The sequence below is a fragment of the Poecilia latipinna genome, unplaced genomic scaffold (assembly GCF_001443285.1).
Source record: "Poecilia latipinna isolate Pla-1442-1.1 unplaced genomic scaffold, P_latipinna-1.0 Scaffold113, whole genome shotgun sequence".
Taxonomy (NCBI): Eukaryota; Metazoa; Chordata; class Actinopteri; order Cyprinodontiformes; family Poeciliidae; genus Poecilia; species Poecilia latipinna.
The window spans coordinates 154,661-174,480 of record NW_015112729.1 but is presented as its reverse complement, the minus strand read 5'-3'; the positions used below and the strand labels follow the sequence as shown (position 1 = coordinate 174,480).

Genomic DNA, 19,820 nt, shown 5'->3' with positions numbered 1-19,820 from the left:
GGAATGGCTTTTTTTCACCTTTAAAATTTAAAAAGGGTTTTTTTCAAATTTTTAAAAAATTTTTTTCCCTTTATTTTTTTTTTTTTTTTTTTTTTTTTTTTTTGCCAGCTTCATGTTGTGAGACGAGTTATATTTAAATTGTTGATTTATTGGTTTTGATCTTTTTTTTTTTCTTTTTATAAATGAAATCATTTGCAGGTTCATTTAATATCAAATATTGTTTTAATGATCTCAAACATTTAAGCACAACAAAAAAAAGCTAAATCATAGAAAATCTCTAGGGGGTAAATAATTTTTCACAGCACTATTTTAAAGTATTGTAAATTAGCCTCCTGAGGCAAATGTAGAAAAAAAAAATGATCTGTTTGCTTATCTTTTCAATCCAGTACCATGCCCAAAAAAAAGGGATCCACAGCACCCAAAAAAAAGGGATCCGGTTCAAGAAAGTTGAGTCTCAAGGCTGCCAAGAAAGCAATAAATGTAACCCCAGATGGAAAGCGTAGACTCATACTCAGCAATATGGGCTTCACCATCTTCCCAAAGTGTCTCTTAAAGCTGCGCAATTTGGATGAGTTGGACCTCAGTCGGAACCAGATTCAGAAGCTTCCTGAAACCATCGGAACCCTCAAGTCGCTAAGACGGCTCGATCTACACAGCAACAAGCTGGAGTCTGTGCCCGAGTCCATAGGCGGCCTGATTGAACTTACATACCTCAACCTGGCAAACAACCACTTAACATCTGCTGGTTTACCATCCACACTGGGCTCCCTCTGCAACCTTAAGACTCTCAACCTTGGACTGAACCAGCTAGATGCATTGCCTTCCACTATGGAGCAGTTATCGCTTCTGCAAGAATTAGCCCTGTTTGATAACCAATTCATCAAAGTACCCGAGTTTCTGCCAAATCTTCGAAACCTTACTAAGGTGAATTTGATAAGAAATCCGTGTACGTTTGCCCACGCCGAAAGTGAGAGGATAAGAAAGGAAAAGTTAGAGCAGAAAGAGGAGCTGTATCTGGTGCACGAAAGTTTCTTGTGCAAGAGGTGCCTTAAAATATGTAAAGCAGAAGCAGGAAAAATTTTAAGAAAAGAAAGAAAAGGAGAGAAAAAAACTGAAAAGCCTGAAGTGTTTGAGGAGAAAAAGAAAAGATTTGAAGGGTTGATGACACCGAACTCGGTGGCTGCAGTCACCCAGGATGTTTGGAGAATAAAAAGCAAAAGGTGAACTGATCAACCATCTGCTAATTTCAATTTGTCATGCATTAGAAATGCTGGAAGAGAGCCCAAATTAAAGAATTCTGAAACACTTGGTGTGTTTAAATTATGTACTTTTATTTTACACAATTTCCTTCCATAAAACAATTTCTATTTATATCGTCACATAAATAAAACAGAGTTGATAAGCCAAGCAAAGCTGTTGAGTTTCAACCTCGATCTGAGCCAGCTGGATACCAAGTCTTTCACCTTGTAGCAGTCTCAGTTAGTCTGTACCCACAGCAAATGGAAATCACGCCAGTAAACAAATCTACATGGAAGTAAATAAAAAGATTAACACTTACTTTGCATTTGAGAGGACATCAGCAAGTGCTCTGCCTTTTAATGCCGGCACCACTCTGCTCAGTCTGAAGCCGGAGAAAAAAAAAAACAAAGGTCAAAGACTGTTGCCTGAAAAATCGTTGAAGATCCATTAAGTCTAAATTAGTTACCTCTTATATGCAGAGACATGGTCTTTATTCATGAATACGAGGAATGCAGAGTGTCCATTTTTCATGAAAATCTCAATAGTATTGTCCTAGTTTAGCAGAAAGAGACAGTAAAAAGTATATGGTAACATTTGTTATGTTTATATATTACTTGTTGGACATATGGGTTGGATTTATTCAACCCATGTAAGGCATATTTGATATTGCATATTTACTGCTCCTGGTAAATATGCAAGATCACAGAGTATAAAAAATACAGCTAAGTCCCAAATTAAACTCTTTTAAATCTAGGTTTAAATTTTACTAACTGGAAGTAATAATTATGTTTTGGAGTAGCCCAGTCAGAGGTCTGACTTATTTCCTGCACATATTTCTTTTTTTTTTTTATTCCTCTCTAAAGCTAACTTTTCCGATCTGTTGTCATATCAATCTTCCAGATCTCTCAGGTCTTTTGGTTTATGTCTGCTCTGCATGCTGAGAATCACAACCAAACAAGGAAAAACAGCATTCTGTTTCTATGCTCTTCTAATCTGGAATAAACTTCTAAAAAAACTGCAAAAATTAAAACTGAGTTATTTTACATCAAGTCTAAAAGCTCATTTGTTTAGAGCTGTTGGTTGATAAAAACTGGAACATCATAAATCAGTGTGTTTTTCAGCCTGTCATTGCTTACCTCTATTTTGCTTCCACGATGTAATATTTTGCTTTTTTTTTTTGTTACTTCTTTTTAATCAGGTAAAGAACTTTGAGTTGCCATGTTGCTGAAATGTGGTGTATAAATAAATCTGCCATAATAAATGAAATAAAACTGGTTTAAACAACATTCAACCAGCAGAGAGCAATAACTGCAATGTTTGGATTGAAAATATTACAGTTTACACAGTCTCAGTGTAAAAAAAATGCATTGATAGAACAGCTCACCAGATATTGTTTAAAAGTCGTCCTTAAAATTAGCTAATTCATTTATTTCTTTTTAATTTATTCACATTATTATTTTTATCTAATCTTTCTTAATTTTAAGTTTACTTTTAACCTCGTCATAAATTGAAGTGAATAGAAAATGGCATAAATAATGGGTGTGTGTATATATATATATATATATATATATATATATAATTAAAAGCTTATATGTATAAATGTAAAAAAATATGCAAAGTAGTTAAACTTGATCGAATATTATTGACTGCAATTTTTTGTGTTTTCTACACTGCATGTTTCTTTTAAAGGTTTGTCTAATGCCTGCTTAAATGTCATTTTGAAAAGTTACTTTTAACCTGACAGACGAGCCTCGAAAAGTATATTCTAATTTAAATAAGCACTCATGTATAGCAGGTGGTTACATTTAAGTTTAAACTTCTGCAGCTGCTATACATCAAAAATATCTGAGATTAATTTGACGGCTGACCTCTAAAAGGAACCGCATGAAGCGAGCCTCCTTGATATCCTCATAAAGCCAGCGTCTGCAACTGGCTGACGGCAGCTCTTTGCTCAGCACAGTGGAAATAAAAGAATCCTTCACACTGGAAGAAGGGGACACAGAAGATGTCATGTTTACCTTTTTTTAGTAACAGTATAAAAGTGCGCAGCTCTCACAAGGTGACGGTACCTGCTTGGGTGGTGTCTCCTGCAGCAAACGTCTCCAGTGGCGTTCAGAGTGAATCCCTCACATAACAGCAGACTCTCCTTTCCAAACAGCAGCAAACCTTCTGTCATCTTCAGGCCACTCACCATCACCACGCACATCTTTGCCTTTATCTACATAAGAAACACAGAGGCGAATCGTTTGTTAGCAGCCCATGTAAGTGTGTGTATAAACCCTAAAAATTTAATGTTTTTTTTTTGTAGTTACATAATTTGAAACTAAATAATACAACTATTAATATGAGTAAATTTACAACATTGTTAAAGTAGCCCATCTTGTTACGAAATAAACACAAATCTCCAGTTAAACAATTATGGGCACCCCGGCTACTTAGGTTTTACAACTTCTTTTAGCCAAAAAACCCCAAAACAAAACAAAAACAATAAAAAAAAATATAAAAAAAAACACACACTTATGTCTTCAACATAAAACATGCCACAAGCTTGAAGCATAGAGAGATAATTATATGATTTAGAGTTAAAAGTGTGATGGTCATAAAAGAAAGTTGAATGTGTATCTGGTGGACCAATTATGACTTCTATGATCAAATGTTCCAGATCATTAAGCAATTGAAAAACCTATTTCACTTTTACTTTACTGGTAATCTACTGGATTTTTCTTCAATGCCTTCTGCAATTGTAAAGAGTTAATGTTCTAACATACTCCAACATATTAAGAGTCACTACTGGCGCCAACAGCCTGAAAGCCCATTTCTGTCCCCAGGAAGTGAAAATGACCCCCAGCATCATGGACTCTCAACCATACTCAACTGTGGGAAAGAGCTGCTTTTGTACATTCTCAACCTTTGTTTTACCCTAAACCCATCTAAACTGTTGGCAGAAAGGCTCAATATTAGTCTAATTTGTACAAATCTCACAGTAGTTTCATGATATGTTTATGTTTGTGGTTATAGGACAGAAAAAGCTTTTCTCTAGTATCGCTCTCAATCAGGCATGTGAAACATTTGGGAATCCAAGATGCAGCAGAAATTATATATATATATATATATATATATATATATATATATTTTTTTTTTTTATCTTAATTATTATCTTCCTCCTCACTGTTCTTCTCACTGAGTGACCAGCTGCTACCACAATCGGGCCTCAGAGACAAATCACATCCATACCTCAAGGAAGCTGTGAGTTACTAATTAGAAGGATCTGGAAACTTGGATTATCTTAAAAAAAGTAAAGCATAAATTGATTTGATGTTTCAGTCACATTTATTTTAAAGTGATTTTAACAATAAGTGCTTCTTAACAAGGAATTTTTTCACATCAAGTAAATTTATATAAATTGAAAGTTGCATTATTAATTTGAGATTATACAACTGTAATAATTTATTTTAATGTTCCACACAGATCTTTACTGGGGGTGCCAACAGTCTGTACAATAAGCCTTATATAAGACACTCCATGCACACCACAGTGTTATTCTCTCAGGGCATGACGTATCAGATAGCAGTTCAGGCTTTACTTGATTGATCATTTTAATCACATATTTTAATCCTTATTAAAAAGACACCATTGAACACTTCATTATCAGATCTGATTGATGAGGAGGAGAAGGACCGGCCCCTTTTCATCCTCGGCCACAGTGAATCCACATGCTGCTTTCAGCGCTGGTTGCGGCTAATGCTAACTGCATCGTGATAATGTGTGGATAATTTTATTGTCTCCCTTGATTTCACAATGAGTGCGTGCACCTGGCCGTTTCCACGCACCGAGTCCACCGGGAGATGAGCACCCCTCAAAAAAAAAAAAACATATGGGGTCCCAACACAGCCGCAGGGCCTGCACAATTTATACTAATCAAATCAGAGTCCCTACCCCCAGACACGCAGCCACACACTCGGTGGACGAGGAGGAGGTTCTGCCTGGCCTTTATTAGGAGAATTAATCACTGCCACACACACAATGGTAAAGCTGATAAGTGATCAGAAGCTCTTGTCTTAAAGCACACATAGAGACACGCTGTGATGGATACGGTCACTTATCATGTGAAGGTGTTTAAGAGGAGTCAAGGTGAGTAAGTCTTCGCTAGGCTATATCATGGTAGATGACATCAGTCAGCGCCAACTGTCACCAATAATGAGCAGATTAAACTAGTTGAATTTATTGCCATCAAAAATTAAATACATAACAATAAACTCATTTCCTTATCTGTGGTCCAGACAGATACGCGCTATCAGCCTGCGAGCGATTTAGCCGGCGATGTGGAAGGAGGAGGGAAAAGGAGGACTTTTATTGACTGAGAGCCTAATGTCAGACCATTGATTTCTCCCCACACACATTATTGTCATAATCACACTATTGGCGCTGGCAAGCTAATTATGAGTGGGTCTCCCTTTGTGTGAATGTTCGGTTGTGAGTGTGTGTGCATTTTTCAGAGCTAATGACTGTGTTCATTTGACAAGAAGCTCAGCGGGAGCCGAGCGCTGAACAACTGCAAGGCAACAGGACACACCAGCACACATCACACACTCGCTAAGCGGATGTAAGACAGCTTGCATCACCTCCTACTGCTTTTATTAATACTTCTGTCAGAAACATTAAAAGACGCGGCTGGTTGCCGGAGCGATCAGAGGGCCCTGTCAACATGTGCGTAGTTTCTAACTCGTTGCAACAATGAGGGGAGCTGTGCTGAGCCTCGACATTAAAATATTTAACTAATGAGGAAAGATGAAATTCTGATAGCAGCGCTGAGCTACTGGAATCCCTTCGTCTGCATCAGATAATTATGAATGTGAATGCTGGAAGGGCGGGGAGTAGTTTTAGTTTTACTTTTATTCAAGCCGAGAGACCAAAACGTCATCCAGTGCCACGGTACCTTCTCTTTAGGGTGCAGCTCTTGGAGGACGATACGCATGTCGGGGCAGTCTTGTGTGTGTGAGCAGGGTTTAGGGGTGAAAGGGTCAGATAAACCCTCGGCAAGAGACGGCGTCTCAGTCAAGGCAGGGAAAAAGGTCAGGCGATCACAGCTTTGTTCCCCCTCTGCTTCGTCCTCTTTACTGTCTGCATCAAAGTCACACAAGATCTTTGGCTCTATGAAAAAAAAAAAAAAAAATCTGAGTGTCTGGGACAGAAATTAAGATTTAAACAGAAAAATTAGTAGGACTTAGTGACATCTTGTGGTGAAATTTCAGAATGCAAGCAATTCAAAATAATCTTTACCTGCATCACCATCTGATCTGCAACTGGACTCCTCAGACCTTAAACCGAAACCCAGTGCTCCCAGCAGCTGCAGGGAAAACATTTGTCACATATGAAAGCGACATAAATCTGCATTAGAAAAAAAAAAATTTGTGACATGTTGCACATCTTACAACTATTTTCATAATCCTAAATGTATTTCTTTGGAACTTGAGATAGATAAACACATAGTAGTGCAGGATTGCAAAGTGGATGATATGTGGATGTCATGCATGGTGACACACAAGGCAGGGAGAATTTTGATCAGAGAAGCACCCAAGAGGCCCATTGTAACTCTGGAGGAGTAGCATAGGTTCACACCTCAGGTGGAAGAATCTATGCTTTTCTTTAGCAAGGACAGAAAATCCGGTCAGTGTTCATGGGAAAATTAATGGAAATAAATACGAGGCAATTCTGGACAAAAAAAAAAAAAAAAAAAAAAATCTTATAGGGAGAAACATACTGGAGCCTGGGGCATATGTTTATTTGAAAACGGTCAAGTCAAAGTTTGGACCTAAAAATCTGCTAAGACTTGAAATTTGCTGTTCAGACACTCAGACACCCAACATCAAATCTGAAAAATGCAAAATAAAATTTGAAAAAAATATCAATCTTTAGAAATTAAGATGAAAAAAAGATCCTCCATGTTACCATTATGCACTACTATGTGTTGGTCTATCACCTATAAACAAAACATACATAGGTTTGATGTTGTAATGTGTAAAGTTATTCATGTATGAATACTACAGCAAGGCGATGTACATGTCATAAAATTCAGAGTAGATTCTCCTTCTCTAATCTGAGTTGATTTACCCGTTTGGACTGTTTCATGACTTTTCTGCGTATGCGTAGCTTGGTCCGGTTAGGGCCTTCCGCAGATTCTTGTACCCAGTCTTGGCTCAACAGCACCCCGGGGCCAGGGCCGAATACAGCTCTCTCTCTCAGTAGCTCGGCCTCCACATGCAACCACTGAGAGCTCACAAGCTCCCACTTGGTGGTTTGCAACTGGGACAAAGAGGGAACAAATAATTTTGTCAAACTCCTATTTTCATTTCTGAAACACATTTAACTATGATGTCCAACCTGTAAGTGGTTTGACCTCATGTTCTCAAACACACTGCGACCTCGATGCCGATGCGACTCCATGTTGGACAGAAACTCCTGCAAAAAAAAAAGAAAAAAAGAGTGAAAACAGCTGCAAATAAAAAGAGGGAAAACAGTGACTTGTTTCGGTTCAGACTGCACACACACACTCATGAACACAGATAAACAAATGCACACATACATAATGGCATTGTTGTTTCCTCATGCAATTACAATGCATTCACACAATTACATCTGTGTTAAATTGCATTCACTGGGCAAAACAAGCTAGTGGCTACAGTCTTACAATAACCTTGTGTTCAAATGTAATCATTTGTTGGTGTGATCTAATTAACATAAACATTAATATCACTGAGCCTCGCCACAGTCAGCGCCAAGGTTGGTTTGTGTGAGCACCTTTATTGTGTGTGAGCATGCGAGTGTATGGGTGCTTTTATTTTTATTTTTTTAAGGACGATTAAAAGAGAAAAGCAATGAAAAACCCCCCAAACAGAGCCGTGTGTTGACACTGCACAATGCTCATGTTCAGACACACTGGGATCATATTCTGACTGTTAACTGCTTCATTAAACCCATCATCACAGCGGTGCTCGCTCTGAGACTAGTGAAACAACATGTGTCCATCTTCACAGCTGACCCAGGAAAGCCATTTAATTGAGCGAGCGAGAGCGCAGTAACTCTTTATATCGAGTTTTATTTACACATGCTAATTTTGTGTTCTGTGGAACAAACCCGCTGAAAGAATTAATTTGTTCGTTTCGACCAGAGTAAAAAGGCAAGAACACTTTTGCACAAGAGCAGATGTACTAATTCTAGATAGGTTACAGAGTGAGCATGTTCTTGAAAGTTGACAAACTTTGACAGGCTCTGCGGAGAAAACAAATTGCTTCCTTAAATGGCCGGCTGCCTATCCAAATGAGAAGTTGCGTCGCGAAGGAAATAAAAGAGGAATTTGAAGGGAGATTATAGAAATATGAGTAATAATGAAGTTTGCAGACTAGAGGCGCGTTGTGACAAATAAACAGCAAGTTGGCGTCATCGTCTCTAATTTCATTCCTTCATTTGGACAAACATAAGTAATATATAGCATTAATTACCCTATTTAGCAGATAGGAACCTCATTGGCTTTTTAAAATGCTGCATTAAATACATAACTCATCTCTTCCCTCTGCAATTAACATCAGAACATCGCGCTCATTTCCATTTTAATGACTTCCCAACAATACGCCACCTTTGATGATAAGGCAACATAATGTCAACTTCATTCTGAGCTGGCAGTGAATGTGTAATGAACTTAACGTGATCATTAGTGCTGTTAATTATCTTTCTAATATGAGGACACAGATATGATTATGGAAACTGCATTCGCTGATGAAATAAATCTCTGGAAGGATTGCACTGAAGCTTAACTGAGGACAAAGTCTGCTTATCAGTTTTTATACAATAAACCTATTTATTTGGTTAATAAATGTAGATGCATTTGCTTTCAAAAGTGCTCTCTTAAAAAGCAAAGTTCTTATGATGCAAAAAAATTTACTTTGGTGAAATTTTCTCACAATGTATTCCACCTTTAATGATATATAACCTGTGATAAAAAAACTAAAATAAAAACCTGTAATAGCCTATATGCATGTACACACCCTTATATGTTGCTGATACACCTTTTGATTTAATTTTAGCATTCAGTCTTCTTCGGTTTACACCTGCCTCAACTGTGGTAAAGCTGATCAACCTGAGGTACAGCTCTTCCAAGATAGTTTTTACGATTTGCAGATTTTTATCCTTAAGGCAAAACCACAATTTACAAAACTGTACATAACTATTTTCATCAAAAGATCACTGGCAAAAAAGGTCTTAAAACATTGTGTAGGAATGCGTATGACCAGACCGAAATGTAATTTTTGGGACATAGTTTCAAATGATTTGGCACCAAAACAATACTGTAAACCTTCAAAAGAACCTTAAACACACTGTGATGGATGGTGGTGGCAGCATCATGCTATGGGCCTGGATTACTTTTCTTCAAATAAAACTGAAGTTTTGGTTGAGATGGAAGCAGAAGATGAAGAAAGATGTTATTTTTTTTCAGCATCACAATGAGTCCTAGCCTACCAGGCCTAGCTCAAAATCAAGACAGAGTTGGAGAACTAAAGCTAACAGAACATCTTTGACATGACCAAAAGAGGGCTGTAGACCAGGAGCATCACAACAGTCTGAGAAATTTTGAAATCTTTAGCAAGGTAAGAGGACTGCATCTCACTTACTGAAAAATGAAATATGCTGAACTTACCCCATAAACTGAAATATTCCTACAATTTTCTTTTTTTCTTTAAACTGTATTTGTTTGCTTTTCATTTTGAATTGTACAAAATGATTAAACATGGGTGATGGTTAAGAAATAAACAATAAAGATCTCATTTTAAAAGGGCTGTGTGTACTGTTGAGAGACTGGAGCAAGATGATTCACTGTGCTGCAAAAAAGCTCATCAAAAGCACACAAGTTGTTACATAAAGGTCATAAGTTGATGATCTACAAATTAATTAATGGCTGTTATTACTTCAAGAAGATGGATGAAAAGGTGAGAGGAGCAGCTGACTATAGCTGATGATTGTTTTCACATCTCTGATTTAAACACTACCAACATTCTGCAACATTTATGCAGCGAAACACCGCAAGGATGAAGAACTAAAACCTCCCGCCATCCTCTTCCCTGCATCTCAGATGGAAAAACAATTCATCACCTTCTCTGATAGCCTGTCAGGAACTGATATGATAAAGAATAACATCAAATGAGTAATGTTTTCATCAGATTGCTACCACTGTAATTGCCAGCATGATTTCTGTGGGCAAGACACATGCACAGACAAGAGCGTACACGTACACTTTTGGGGAGTGCGAGACAGACACACAGACGCTGTAATTTCATGCCTGTGTGCCTGAGTAATATGTCCCTGCTCCCTGCTCCAGATGGCTCAACGTCTTAAGCGTTGTGGGGGAACTAATGATGTGGGCCACGTGTTTCGGGGGGAAAAAACAACAATAAAGGCGTCTTTAACCTTCAGCGGCAAACGGTGTGCTGTGGCTAGTGTTCCCATGGATGGGCCTAACAGATATCAATTACAAAGACCACTCAGGGGCAATCAGCTGTGATAATCCAAATCTATTTAAAGAAATAAACACCCCCAACAGGGCTGGGCGGCCCACAGCATAAGCACATTGTTGTCTTTCGATGGACTTTTGGCACAGTCCTCTGGGATCTGGGAGAAGGCAACAACCCCAGATACCTCAAAGGAGACAAATCTAGAGTTGAAAAACTGTATGCTGAAGAACTTTGCATATGTATTCATACCACTTGAACTTTTCCCATTCTGTCGCATCAAAACCTTAATCTAAAATGTATATTAATACAATAACACAAAGTAGTACAAGACTAAAATGGAAAAAAAAAAGCATGTAGGGTTTTAATTTTTTTACTAATAAAAATGTGCAAAATATATGAATCCCTCTTGAGGCAATACTTTGCTGCTGTTTCAGTTTCCATGTCTCCACAGACAAAAAAGCATCCCTACAGGATGATGCCACCACCACCACATGTGGCTGTGAACATGGGGTGGTCTGATTTTTTGCAGTTAGCTTTTCGTCACAGAAAGCAAGTTTTCATGTGTTTTCAGTGTATTCTACATGATTTTGTGGTTTTCTTTCAATGCTGAATTTCTTCAGGCCACTCTTCCACAAAGACAAGATTTGTGGACTGTTTTTGAGTTAGGTAATGCACCTCTGCAAAGATACATTAAAACCTACGCGTGCAACATCACAAGATGGAAAATGTGAGGCGATGTACCTCTGCTTTTATTGACTCTTGACCTTTTCCCAAAGCAGAGCGAAGAGCACTACTGATGGCATCGAGCGTCCTCTGAGATCTGCTAGCTGCTTTTGTCTTCTGAGATTCTGAGAAGACATAAATATCAATACCTGGGCGCTCACTCTCATGCTTTTTAATCCTGTGTGTTGTCTGCAGAATGTGAGCTTACCTGTGTACAGCTGCCAGGCTTTGTGTGCCATCTCCTCCCACAGGGGGCTGATTTCAGTCATGCTCACCGGCTTTGTCTCCGTCGTACTGCTCGCTGAGATTTCAACCTTGTAGCTCTCTTCGAGCATGTGTTGTCTTTCTGATATTACCTTTGACCAGCAGGCCTCTGCTAAGGACACGAGTTGTCTGTCATCTAGAAAACACACAAAAACAAACATTTTGTATTTTCTGAAAAGTGAAATAAACATAAAATCCCTGAAAGAAGGAGTCAAACCTGTCGTAATGTCTGCTCCATTACTGAGGTTGGAAGGGCTTTTACTTCTGTGAGGTAAAGGGTTTGATTTCTTTTTGTGACCCTTTTGTGCCACACATCCAAAACCTTCTGGGTAGCTACAAAAGAAGGATATGTGTCAATGTAGAAATATGCTAAAATAATTAATAAGTGAACAAGGCATAAGTTTCTGGTATTGAGGTATATTAACATTTAAAAAAGCGACAAAAAAAATTTGTCCATTCTTAAGGTTCATCGTCCTTTCAAAAAGAAGCCAGATACAGTTTTGACATGACCAAGGTATTTTTTGGCTGTCTGGTGCCTGGAGTTCTCCTGCCAGCTTTATTGGTTAAAGCCTCTTTTCTTTTTTAGAAAAAAAAAACAAACACTTTTTTCCCGATCACATATGTACCAATTGTGAGCCTGTGAGTGTAAAACAAAAGGTACCTTCATCCTGTGAAAGGTCTTAAACCTAAGGTTTTGGAGGTAATTCATAAAATAAAAGAAATATGAAACAATATCAAGGAAGTCAGCAGAGTTCTACTATACAGAGCAGACAGGCAAAATATATTTAATATTCTAAGCAATAAGCACTTAAAATCTACCCCTAATTTTGGTATGTGTGTATTTTATGTTTTTGAAATGTTCTCTACCAACAATTTTTGTGACAATACTTTGACACTATGAAAGAATGGTATTTATACTAGGGAATATAATGTTGTATCTGTCTAGTAGTTTTGCATATTTTTTTTTTTTACACTTTTTTTTACCTGCCAGAGCGAATCAGCAGCAGACAGTGAAGTAGGCAGGTGATGAAGTTCACATTAGCATTGTAGGTTGCCATGAAAACATCCCAGCGTTCCATGAAGGTCTGCAATGCCCTGATGACAACTTCCCTCTCTTCCTGGGAATGACGCGGTTGGGACAGGAAGTGAAGCAGGACTTTATTGGCGCATGAGTAGAGGGCCGACACAGCCCTCTCCCTTTGAGTATGAGGTTTCCCCACAGCCTAGAATCAGACAGACGATGGCTGAAAAACTTGATCTACATTATGCATCTCTTATTGCTGAAAGGCTCTCTAAGTTAATGACACGTTGCTTTGAACTTATCTAATACATTTTGTGAAAGCCGTCTGTCTGTGTCTCACCACCATAATCTGATCAGCCAGGAAGTCGAGTAAACTTTCAGGCTCTCCAGAAAATGTTCCACTGTGAAGCTTCTGCAGCACAGTCCTACAGAAGAGCACCACATTGTCCATCAGAGTACCCATCTCTCCTTCGGCATTCTGATTATTGCAGTCTAACAGAAAAAGTAAAAATTATTTAATTTCTGTTGAGTACAGATTCAGGTGTATAAAAGTAATGTGTTGTGATGTTACCTTGTGAGGTGAGATGGGTGTTGTTATCGTCCTCATGGCTGAGCATATGGATGATGTTCGTGGTCAGCTCCACCAACTCAGACTGAAAAGTCTGCCTTTGCTCCAGCGACGTGCCATCAGGACAAAACTAGGCCAGAAGTAAAAAAAATATTTTATCTAACGGCAATTGCATAGACGATGTGAGTGAAAACACTTGAGGAAATGTGCTGTTTCGGCCCTCTAGGTGCTTTTTTTCCCTCCGAGTAGTGAATAATTTGATCAAAAACACCTTAGCTCTGCTTTGTTTGGTAAATGAGCATAGAGTGGCACCTTCTGGAGAAAAAAGAGTTTTGCAGAATTTGGTCAAACTGCAGAGGAGTTTTCAGTGAAAAAAAACAACCTTTCTGCTGTAGCGTCCATCACTTGATCGTGACTGGAATCTACAAGATGAATAATATAAGATATGCATAGTACAAGCCTGAAGTTTACATGCCCTGATGTTGAAAGCAAATATCGAAGGTTAAAGAGTTTATCCCTCAAACAGTCAAACCGATACATCTACTCTTAAAAACAATACACTTCTATGTTTTGATACATGTTCCTTATAAAACCAGTTATGATGTGTTGGGATCAAGCCTCAGATAAAAAAAAAAAAAGACTGTTTAAACTCCAAATCCTTAAAAGTCCCAAATTATTTTGACATTCATGGTTTCCTGAGCAGCAAGGTGACTGATGGCATGGGCTGGAAATTCACCTCCAGCAGCAGAACTATGGGATGTGTGTTGGAGCTTGAAAACACATTTAGAAGACTGTCCATCAGCAGAATACGCATGAAGTCGAGCACCGGCTTCCTCGTTGGATGAGTGCTGAATGTGCCCTCTCGCTTATTTGTTTTGCAAGGGTTAGTCTATGGCAAGAAAGAAAACCAGACAATGAAACTCCACAGATAACTTATAGGAGAGCTTCATGAAATCACAACAAACCTCTGAAATCTCCACAGGATAAACGACGCTGGCGAGTGAACGCAGGAACTTGGGTGATGCCCACAGTGGGTCTCTTGGTCGGAGATTGTGAAGGAGACAAAGGAACTGCATCACACTGGCTGGGAGCTGCACTTCCCATGGTGCCTCACTATCAGATTCATCTGCAGATAAAGGCTTTTGAAACAAGAACAGAAACGCATGTTCCTCACTGAAAATTTTCTTTAAAAATACTTATGAGAATCTGGACTCTTAAGTTCTTCCAACCTGAGAGATGATAACTTTAACCAGCTCCAGGAGCGTCATAGCAGCTTCAACAGAAAGCTGCTGAGAGGGAGCTTCCCTTTGGCTCTCAATTAATTCCTGCAGGGCATCATCCAAATCGAGCTACACGAGAGATTCAATGACAGGATGATGACAAAACCGGTACTGTAGGGGAGGATTCAAGACTGTGCAGAGTAACCCACCTCTCCAGCTGTCATGTGACTGGTGCTCCTCCCAAGTAGGACAGCAGCTAGAGCTTCATATACCTGAGGCAGGTGAGTGTGACTGACCAACAACTCCAGGAGAACATCAAAACCCGGACAAGTGGTGCTGAGGCACTCCTTGGACCAAGGGTGGACTCGAAGGTTGTCTGGTAAGAAGGCGAGGGGTCAGTGACTAACAAAAGGTAAGATTTATTTCTTTAAAGCATCATTAACTGGTGTGAGAACCATGACATACCTATTTGATTAACCAACAAAATGGCCTGACCTTACTAAGGTAATCGACTGGTAAGAAGTGCAAATAAACAAAATGGCACAATAACTGAAATATTAGTTTTTATAAAATAAAATGGTCACTTTTGTTTTTGTTGTATTCGTTTTGCTGTTGTGTCTACAACTTAGAGTTGATCTTATATTGAACTGTATTATTTAACAGGACTGTATCTCAAAAATAATTCAAATAACCAATAAAACCCACAAAATTCCAATGGGATAAATAAAAAAAAAAATAATAATAAAAAAAAATAATTAAATTTTGTCTACCCATGATAACAAATGGTTCCTCTACGCCCTCTATGAGCGTTCCTGGCATCACTCCCTCTCTGAAGCTGCTCTGCTGTCCTGGATTGGATAGAAACTGTGTGAGCAGGACGAGGCCCAGTTTTAAAGTGGACGGGTGGAGGTGGGCCTGAAGGAAGAGCAGGAACCAATCGCTGCCGAGAGATTGGAAAACTGTGGCCTGGTGACTAATTGGGGGATAAAAAAAAATACAAAAAATAAAAAAAGATTAATTTGGATAGGTATTCCTGCCATGATATGATTTTATGTCAAAAAAAGATATACTACCTTTTATTTATACACTGATGCTTAAAAAGCAAAACGCATTCATTCTCACCATTTTTGAAGGCCGTCTGATTTGAGGAGTTCAGAAATTACAAGCAGCATCTTGTTACGGATGCAGACGATGCTAGTTGGACCTGAAGGGGAGAAAAAAGCCCTCTATCAGACACAGATGTCAGACATGCATCGTCGTCATAAGCATGGGATTGTTAACTATGTACCTGACATGTCATTTGAAACTTCACAGTCCACTATCTCGCTGCTTTCATATTTTTCACTGGAAGGAGGGAGTGTGTAAACCAGGAAAAGCCCAAGTCTCATCACACAAAAAGACACATGCAGAAAGCATTAAATTATAAAACAGGTTGTTAGTATATAAAAAAAAAAACAACAACTTCAGACTACCTGTTTATGTCTGAAGACGTCATGTGAGCCTTCAGTAGTAAAGTGATGATGTCAGAGATAATGTGGACCCTTTGGAGGGTTACCGCAGGATCACAGAACTCAAACAGCAGCTTGGGCAGCAGGTCCATGCTGTGCAAGACCACTGCATTCCTGCTGTCACTGCTCGGTTATGATGAGGGAAACGGAAACAGCACCAATATCAATCACAATCTGTTCCCGCAGACAGAAAATCTAATTCAACAATCCATAAAAGCATTCAGTCCTCTCCTCAGCCTTCCTGACTGATTCTGCTGAACGTTCCCTTGACCATTTTCTGCTCTACAGTTCTGTGATATTGATGACAGGCTTCTCTGTCCATTGACAGAACAGCCAATAAAAGCTGTCAAATCAGAACAAGGTCCTTTTTATTGTTTTACACGATTTGTTGGCTGTGACAATTAACAGTAAATTTAAATAGGTTTAGGCCCTCTTCATACAGGAGTAAGAAAACCAGTCTCCAAGATCTCCACCATCAACTGAACAATGCTAGATCGTGGCAAAGTTTGAAAAACTCATTGCAGTGTGAAGGTAGGCATGATCTTATTGTGATTTTAATTCCCTGCTAACCCAATCACAACGCTAACTCTAAAGGCATTCTGCCAACAACGTCATTCACAACAAATTTCAACCTGGTGGATATTATACCCATTTTTGAGGCTTCAACTATTGTAAAATCATCACAACATTAGTGTCTTTCCTTATAATCTCACAGAGAAAGCTTTGGGAATACTCAGGTAAGTGTGGAAACTTTCAAGCTGCTTTGTGAGTAACAGGGAGTAGAAGACTATCAATGTTCTGGACACTTTTAATTGTTGTGGTACAGTCCTAGTCTGGATATGGACTTATAACAGCAAACCACAAGCTCTGAAGATTACCTGGAGGATTTCAGGATATCAGCAAAGTATTTTAGGACTGAGAGGTCCAGGCTGTCTGGCGTATTCTGCCACACCTAAAAATGAGGGATAAAGAAAAAGTTTTTATTTCAGTTAAAGAAAAAACAAACAAAACTCTTCCATATGTTTAACTTTTAAAAGCTATGCTGATTTTTACCTCCAAGTCACACAGCAGCGCCTGGAAAGCAGGCGTGTCCTGTAGGTAACCAGTTCCACAGCTCATCTCCACTGAACTTGAGAGGCACAAAGCCAGCTGAAAGGTTCGATGGCTGACAAGATTGCTCTTCATCTTCAGCAGGAAGGCTAACAGCTAGATAAAGTACAAAATACAACAAAACAGACCCGCACTGTAAGAAAATGTTCATGCCTGAAACAAAAGTGATTTTACAGGTGTGTTGCTAAGCTCAGAAAAACCTTGTATCCATTGATGCGGTTCATTTCGGCCTGCATTGCGGAGTTTGTTTCCAGCACTGAGAGAAGAACTTTAATAGCCGCGTACAAAGAGCTGTCATCCGGCGCCATGGCAACAAGACTAAGAACAACGGCAGGCCCACCAACATACAGAAAACCAGTGGAAGCAGACTTGGGGATGAAAGTTCGGACACCTGGAAAAAAAAGACACTCCAGAGATTAAAAATAAAACTCAAAGACTTTTCAGTGAACTTTTCAAAACCTTATCTTGCTTACCAAAACGCCCAATCAAGGCAGCACCTATGGTGCGAGCTGTACCGCTCAGGTGCTTGCTAATGTTTTGAAGGAAAAAAACCGGTGTTGAGTGATCTCGAGACGTTATCCCCATCTGTAAATACACAAAATTACTGTTATTCTTCTTGAAAACGACAGAATCATGTTCAGAAAGGATTCGCCTCAGCCATACCTCTTTCGCAATGAGTCTGCAATCCACCTCATTGTAATCCTCTCTAATCTGCACCACATTTGTTAAAGTGGAAACTGCAGGGTTGATGCCAAAAGAGACCCTTTCCTCATAAACAAGTCTGAGCGACGAAGACTCGGCATTCGGATCAGAGCCTGGAAACAAGCGCTAAACATGTAACCATAACACCATGACAAGTAAATATTTCTTTGATATGAGTCAAAGAAACATTATCAAGTTTAGAAACTACAGTGTTCAGTTATTGATTTTGTACTGCAACAGAACCAGGGCCTATTCTGAGAATGCTAAAAAAAAAAAATGAACATAACAGATAAACATGACAGTAACTGATTAGACCTGGTTGTCGTGAATATACACAAATATGCCTTCTCACTCCATAAAAACTAAAAACAAAGCACAATAAAAATTTTAACTTCAAGTACTTCTTGAAAATAAACAAATGACTTGTTTCAGATCTCTTGCGAAACACAGACTCACCCGTGTTACACAGAGCCAGGAAGTTCCCCAGGTATGCAGTGCCTTGTGTGTAAACCACGGCCACAGACTCTGAGCTCAACACCTCTTCAAACAGGTGGCAGGGACCCACACGCCACACCAACGCCGCATGATCTTTCCACATCGCTGGAGTCCCTATCAGTCCATACACATCAATCACAGCTGTAGGGTCCATGGAGACAAACTGACCTGGGAATGGCTGAATATACTTCATCTGAGGAAAACAAGTAAAAAAAATTAAATGATGTGAAACACTAGATCCATTCGCTCAATCATCAGCTCCCTCTCACATCTCCCATCTACCTTTCCTGTTCCCACTGCCTTTCCATTGAAGTAGGCTGAGGTCAAGCAGCTTTTCTTCACATCTTTGGCCATGACGACAGCCAAATGGTGCCACTGGCCAGGGACCAACATGCTGGAGCAGCGGAACCTGAGCGACGAGGGCAAAGAAGTCGGAGAGCAAACTTCTGGCTCCATCATATCTGAACAAAACAAACAGTGGCCGCGTTTGTCTACTTGGGCTTCCTGACAGTTCTGAGAAATAAAAAAAAAAAAGACAAACAAAAGCCAAGTTCTGCTTCTCCTACCTAGGTATGTGAATGCTTCCTCCTCTGTGGAGATGACCAGACAGCCATCATAGGCTGAGAAGGAGATTGACAAACAGATATATTGTTGTTCAGTTCGCGACATGTGGCGGACCACTGACAGCAGACGGATCGGGTGGGAATCACAAGCTGAGCTGAACCTGTTGATCTGGAACCAGCAGGTAAATGACAGGCCGGATGTTGGCGGAAAGCCTCTGCATTCTTGAACACGAGAGAGGCATTTAACATTTTATACATCACTAGATAACACACAAAGCAGTTGAACAGTATGAATTATTAATTACCTCCTCCAATTCCACCTGTTGCGATAGAATCAGCAGTCACGCCTTTCACCATGGCTACAGAGGGAAGGAAAAGACACCTACAAACAAACATGACGTTGGTTAAATGATCGATTTTCTGCTGCAGATCTTATTGCAACATTTTTTTTGTAAACAACTCACCCATATCCACTCTCGCTCATATCAAACTCTACAAAGGCAGGTGAGGAAGACACTCTGTGTGGTCTGAAGGTGCGTGGTGCCGTCATGGAAACCAGACTGACAATCTGGTGGGCAGGGATGGCAGAACCGAACGATGTCGAAGGCTGCAACAAGCTGAAGGACCGTTTCAGTGTCTTCCGAGAAGATTCAGCATCTGTGTTCTCATCTGGTTTAAAGAAGAGAAAGTTTAAAGAGGGACAAGATATCTGCCGGAGCTCTGAGAGGCAAGCGAGAAAAATTGCTTTTCAAGAATCCATCTCTGATGTAGCCCAACCTGCAAATGTGATTTGTTTCCCTAGCAAACATCCCTGGAGTTTTATTGGTTATGAAATATGTATTTGGTTTTTATTAAGATTAAAAGTGAAGGAGGAGTTATAAATAACGGGCCCTCTCAAGGACAG

General features: G+C 39.4%; 2 protein-coding genes across 3 annotated transcripts in view; one reads left to right on the top strand and one right to left on the bottom strand.

Annotated features, from left to right (window-relative positions):
• LOC106944788 (leucine-rich repeat-containing protein 18) overlaps window positions 1-1,303 on the top strand; it is a 7,739-nt gene extending 6,436 nt beyond the window's left edge. For both annotated transcript variants that reach the window (XM_074527694.1, XM_074527693.1), the window contains exon 2: window positions 387-1,303. In XM_074527694.1, the coding sequence (XP_074383795.1) occupies window positions 391-1,224 (834 nt within the window). In that variant the 5' untranslated portion in view covers window positions 387-390 and the 3' untranslated portion in view covers window positions 1,225-1,303. The remainder of the gene's footprint in view (window positions 1-386) is intronic.
• The window catches only part of wdfy4 (WDFY family member 4), a 60,293-nt gene that overhangs the window by 25,261 nt on the left and 15,212 nt on the right, over window positions 1-19,820 (bottom strand). Inside the window, exons 19-50 of the mRNA XM_015028035.1 lie at window positions 19,381-19,585; window positions 19,222-19,298; window positions 18,920-19,138; window positions 18,636-18,814; window positions 18,315-18,546; window positions 17,820-17,971; window positions 17,630-17,741; window positions 17,357-17,547; window positions 17,100-17,252; window positions 16,925-16,998; window positions 16,011-16,169; window positions 15,827-15,921; window positions 15,661-15,742; window positions 15,309-15,511; window positions 14,748-14,914; window positions 14,548-14,667; window positions 14,284-14,457; window positions 14,055-14,207; window positions 13,322-13,448; window positions 13,091-13,242; window positions 12,714-12,952; window positions 11,947-12,062; window positions 11,674-11,865; window positions 11,484-11,590; window positions 7,621-7,698; window positions 7,351-7,542; window positions 6,520-6,586; window positions 6,176-6,390; window positions 3,309-3,457; window positions 3,108-3,222; window positions 1,706-1,791; window positions 1,559-1,621 (exon numbers count right to left, since the gene is read on the bottom strand). Coding sequence (XP_014883521.1) covers window positions 1,559-1,621; window positions 1,706-1,791; window positions 3,108-3,222; window positions 3,309-3,457; window positions 6,176-6,390; window positions 6,520-6,586; window positions 7,351-7,542; window positions 7,621-7,698; window positions 11,484-11,590; window positions 11,674-11,865; window positions 11,947-12,062; window positions 12,714-12,952; window positions 13,091-13,242; window positions 13,322-13,448; window positions 14,055-14,207; window positions 14,284-14,457; window positions 14,548-14,667; window positions 14,748-14,914; window positions 15,309-15,511; window positions 15,661-15,742; window positions 15,827-15,921; window positions 16,011-16,169; window positions 16,925-16,998; window positions 17,100-17,252; window positions 17,357-17,547; window positions 17,630-17,741; window positions 17,820-17,971; window positions 18,315-18,546; window positions 18,636-18,814; window positions 18,920-19,138; window positions 19,222-19,298; window positions 19,381-19,585 — 4,645 coding nt within the window. The remainder of the gene's footprint in view (window positions 1-1,558; window positions 1,622-1,705; window positions 1,792-3,107; window positions 3,223-3,308; window positions 3,458-6,175; window positions 6,391-6,519; window positions 6,587-7,350; window positions 7,543-7,620; window positions 7,699-11,483; window positions 11,591-11,673; window positions 11,866-11,946; window positions 12,063-12,713; window positions 12,953-13,090; window positions 13,243-13,321; window positions 13,449-14,054; window positions 14,208-14,283; window positions 14,458-14,547; window positions 14,668-14,747; window positions 14,915-15,308; window positions 15,512-15,660; window positions 15,743-15,826; window positions 15,922-16,010; window positions 16,170-16,924; window positions 16,999-17,099; window positions 17,253-17,356; window positions 17,548-17,629; window positions 17,742-17,819; window positions 17,972-18,314; window positions 18,547-18,635; window positions 18,815-18,919; window positions 19,139-19,221; window positions 19,299-19,380; window positions 19,586-19,820) is intronic.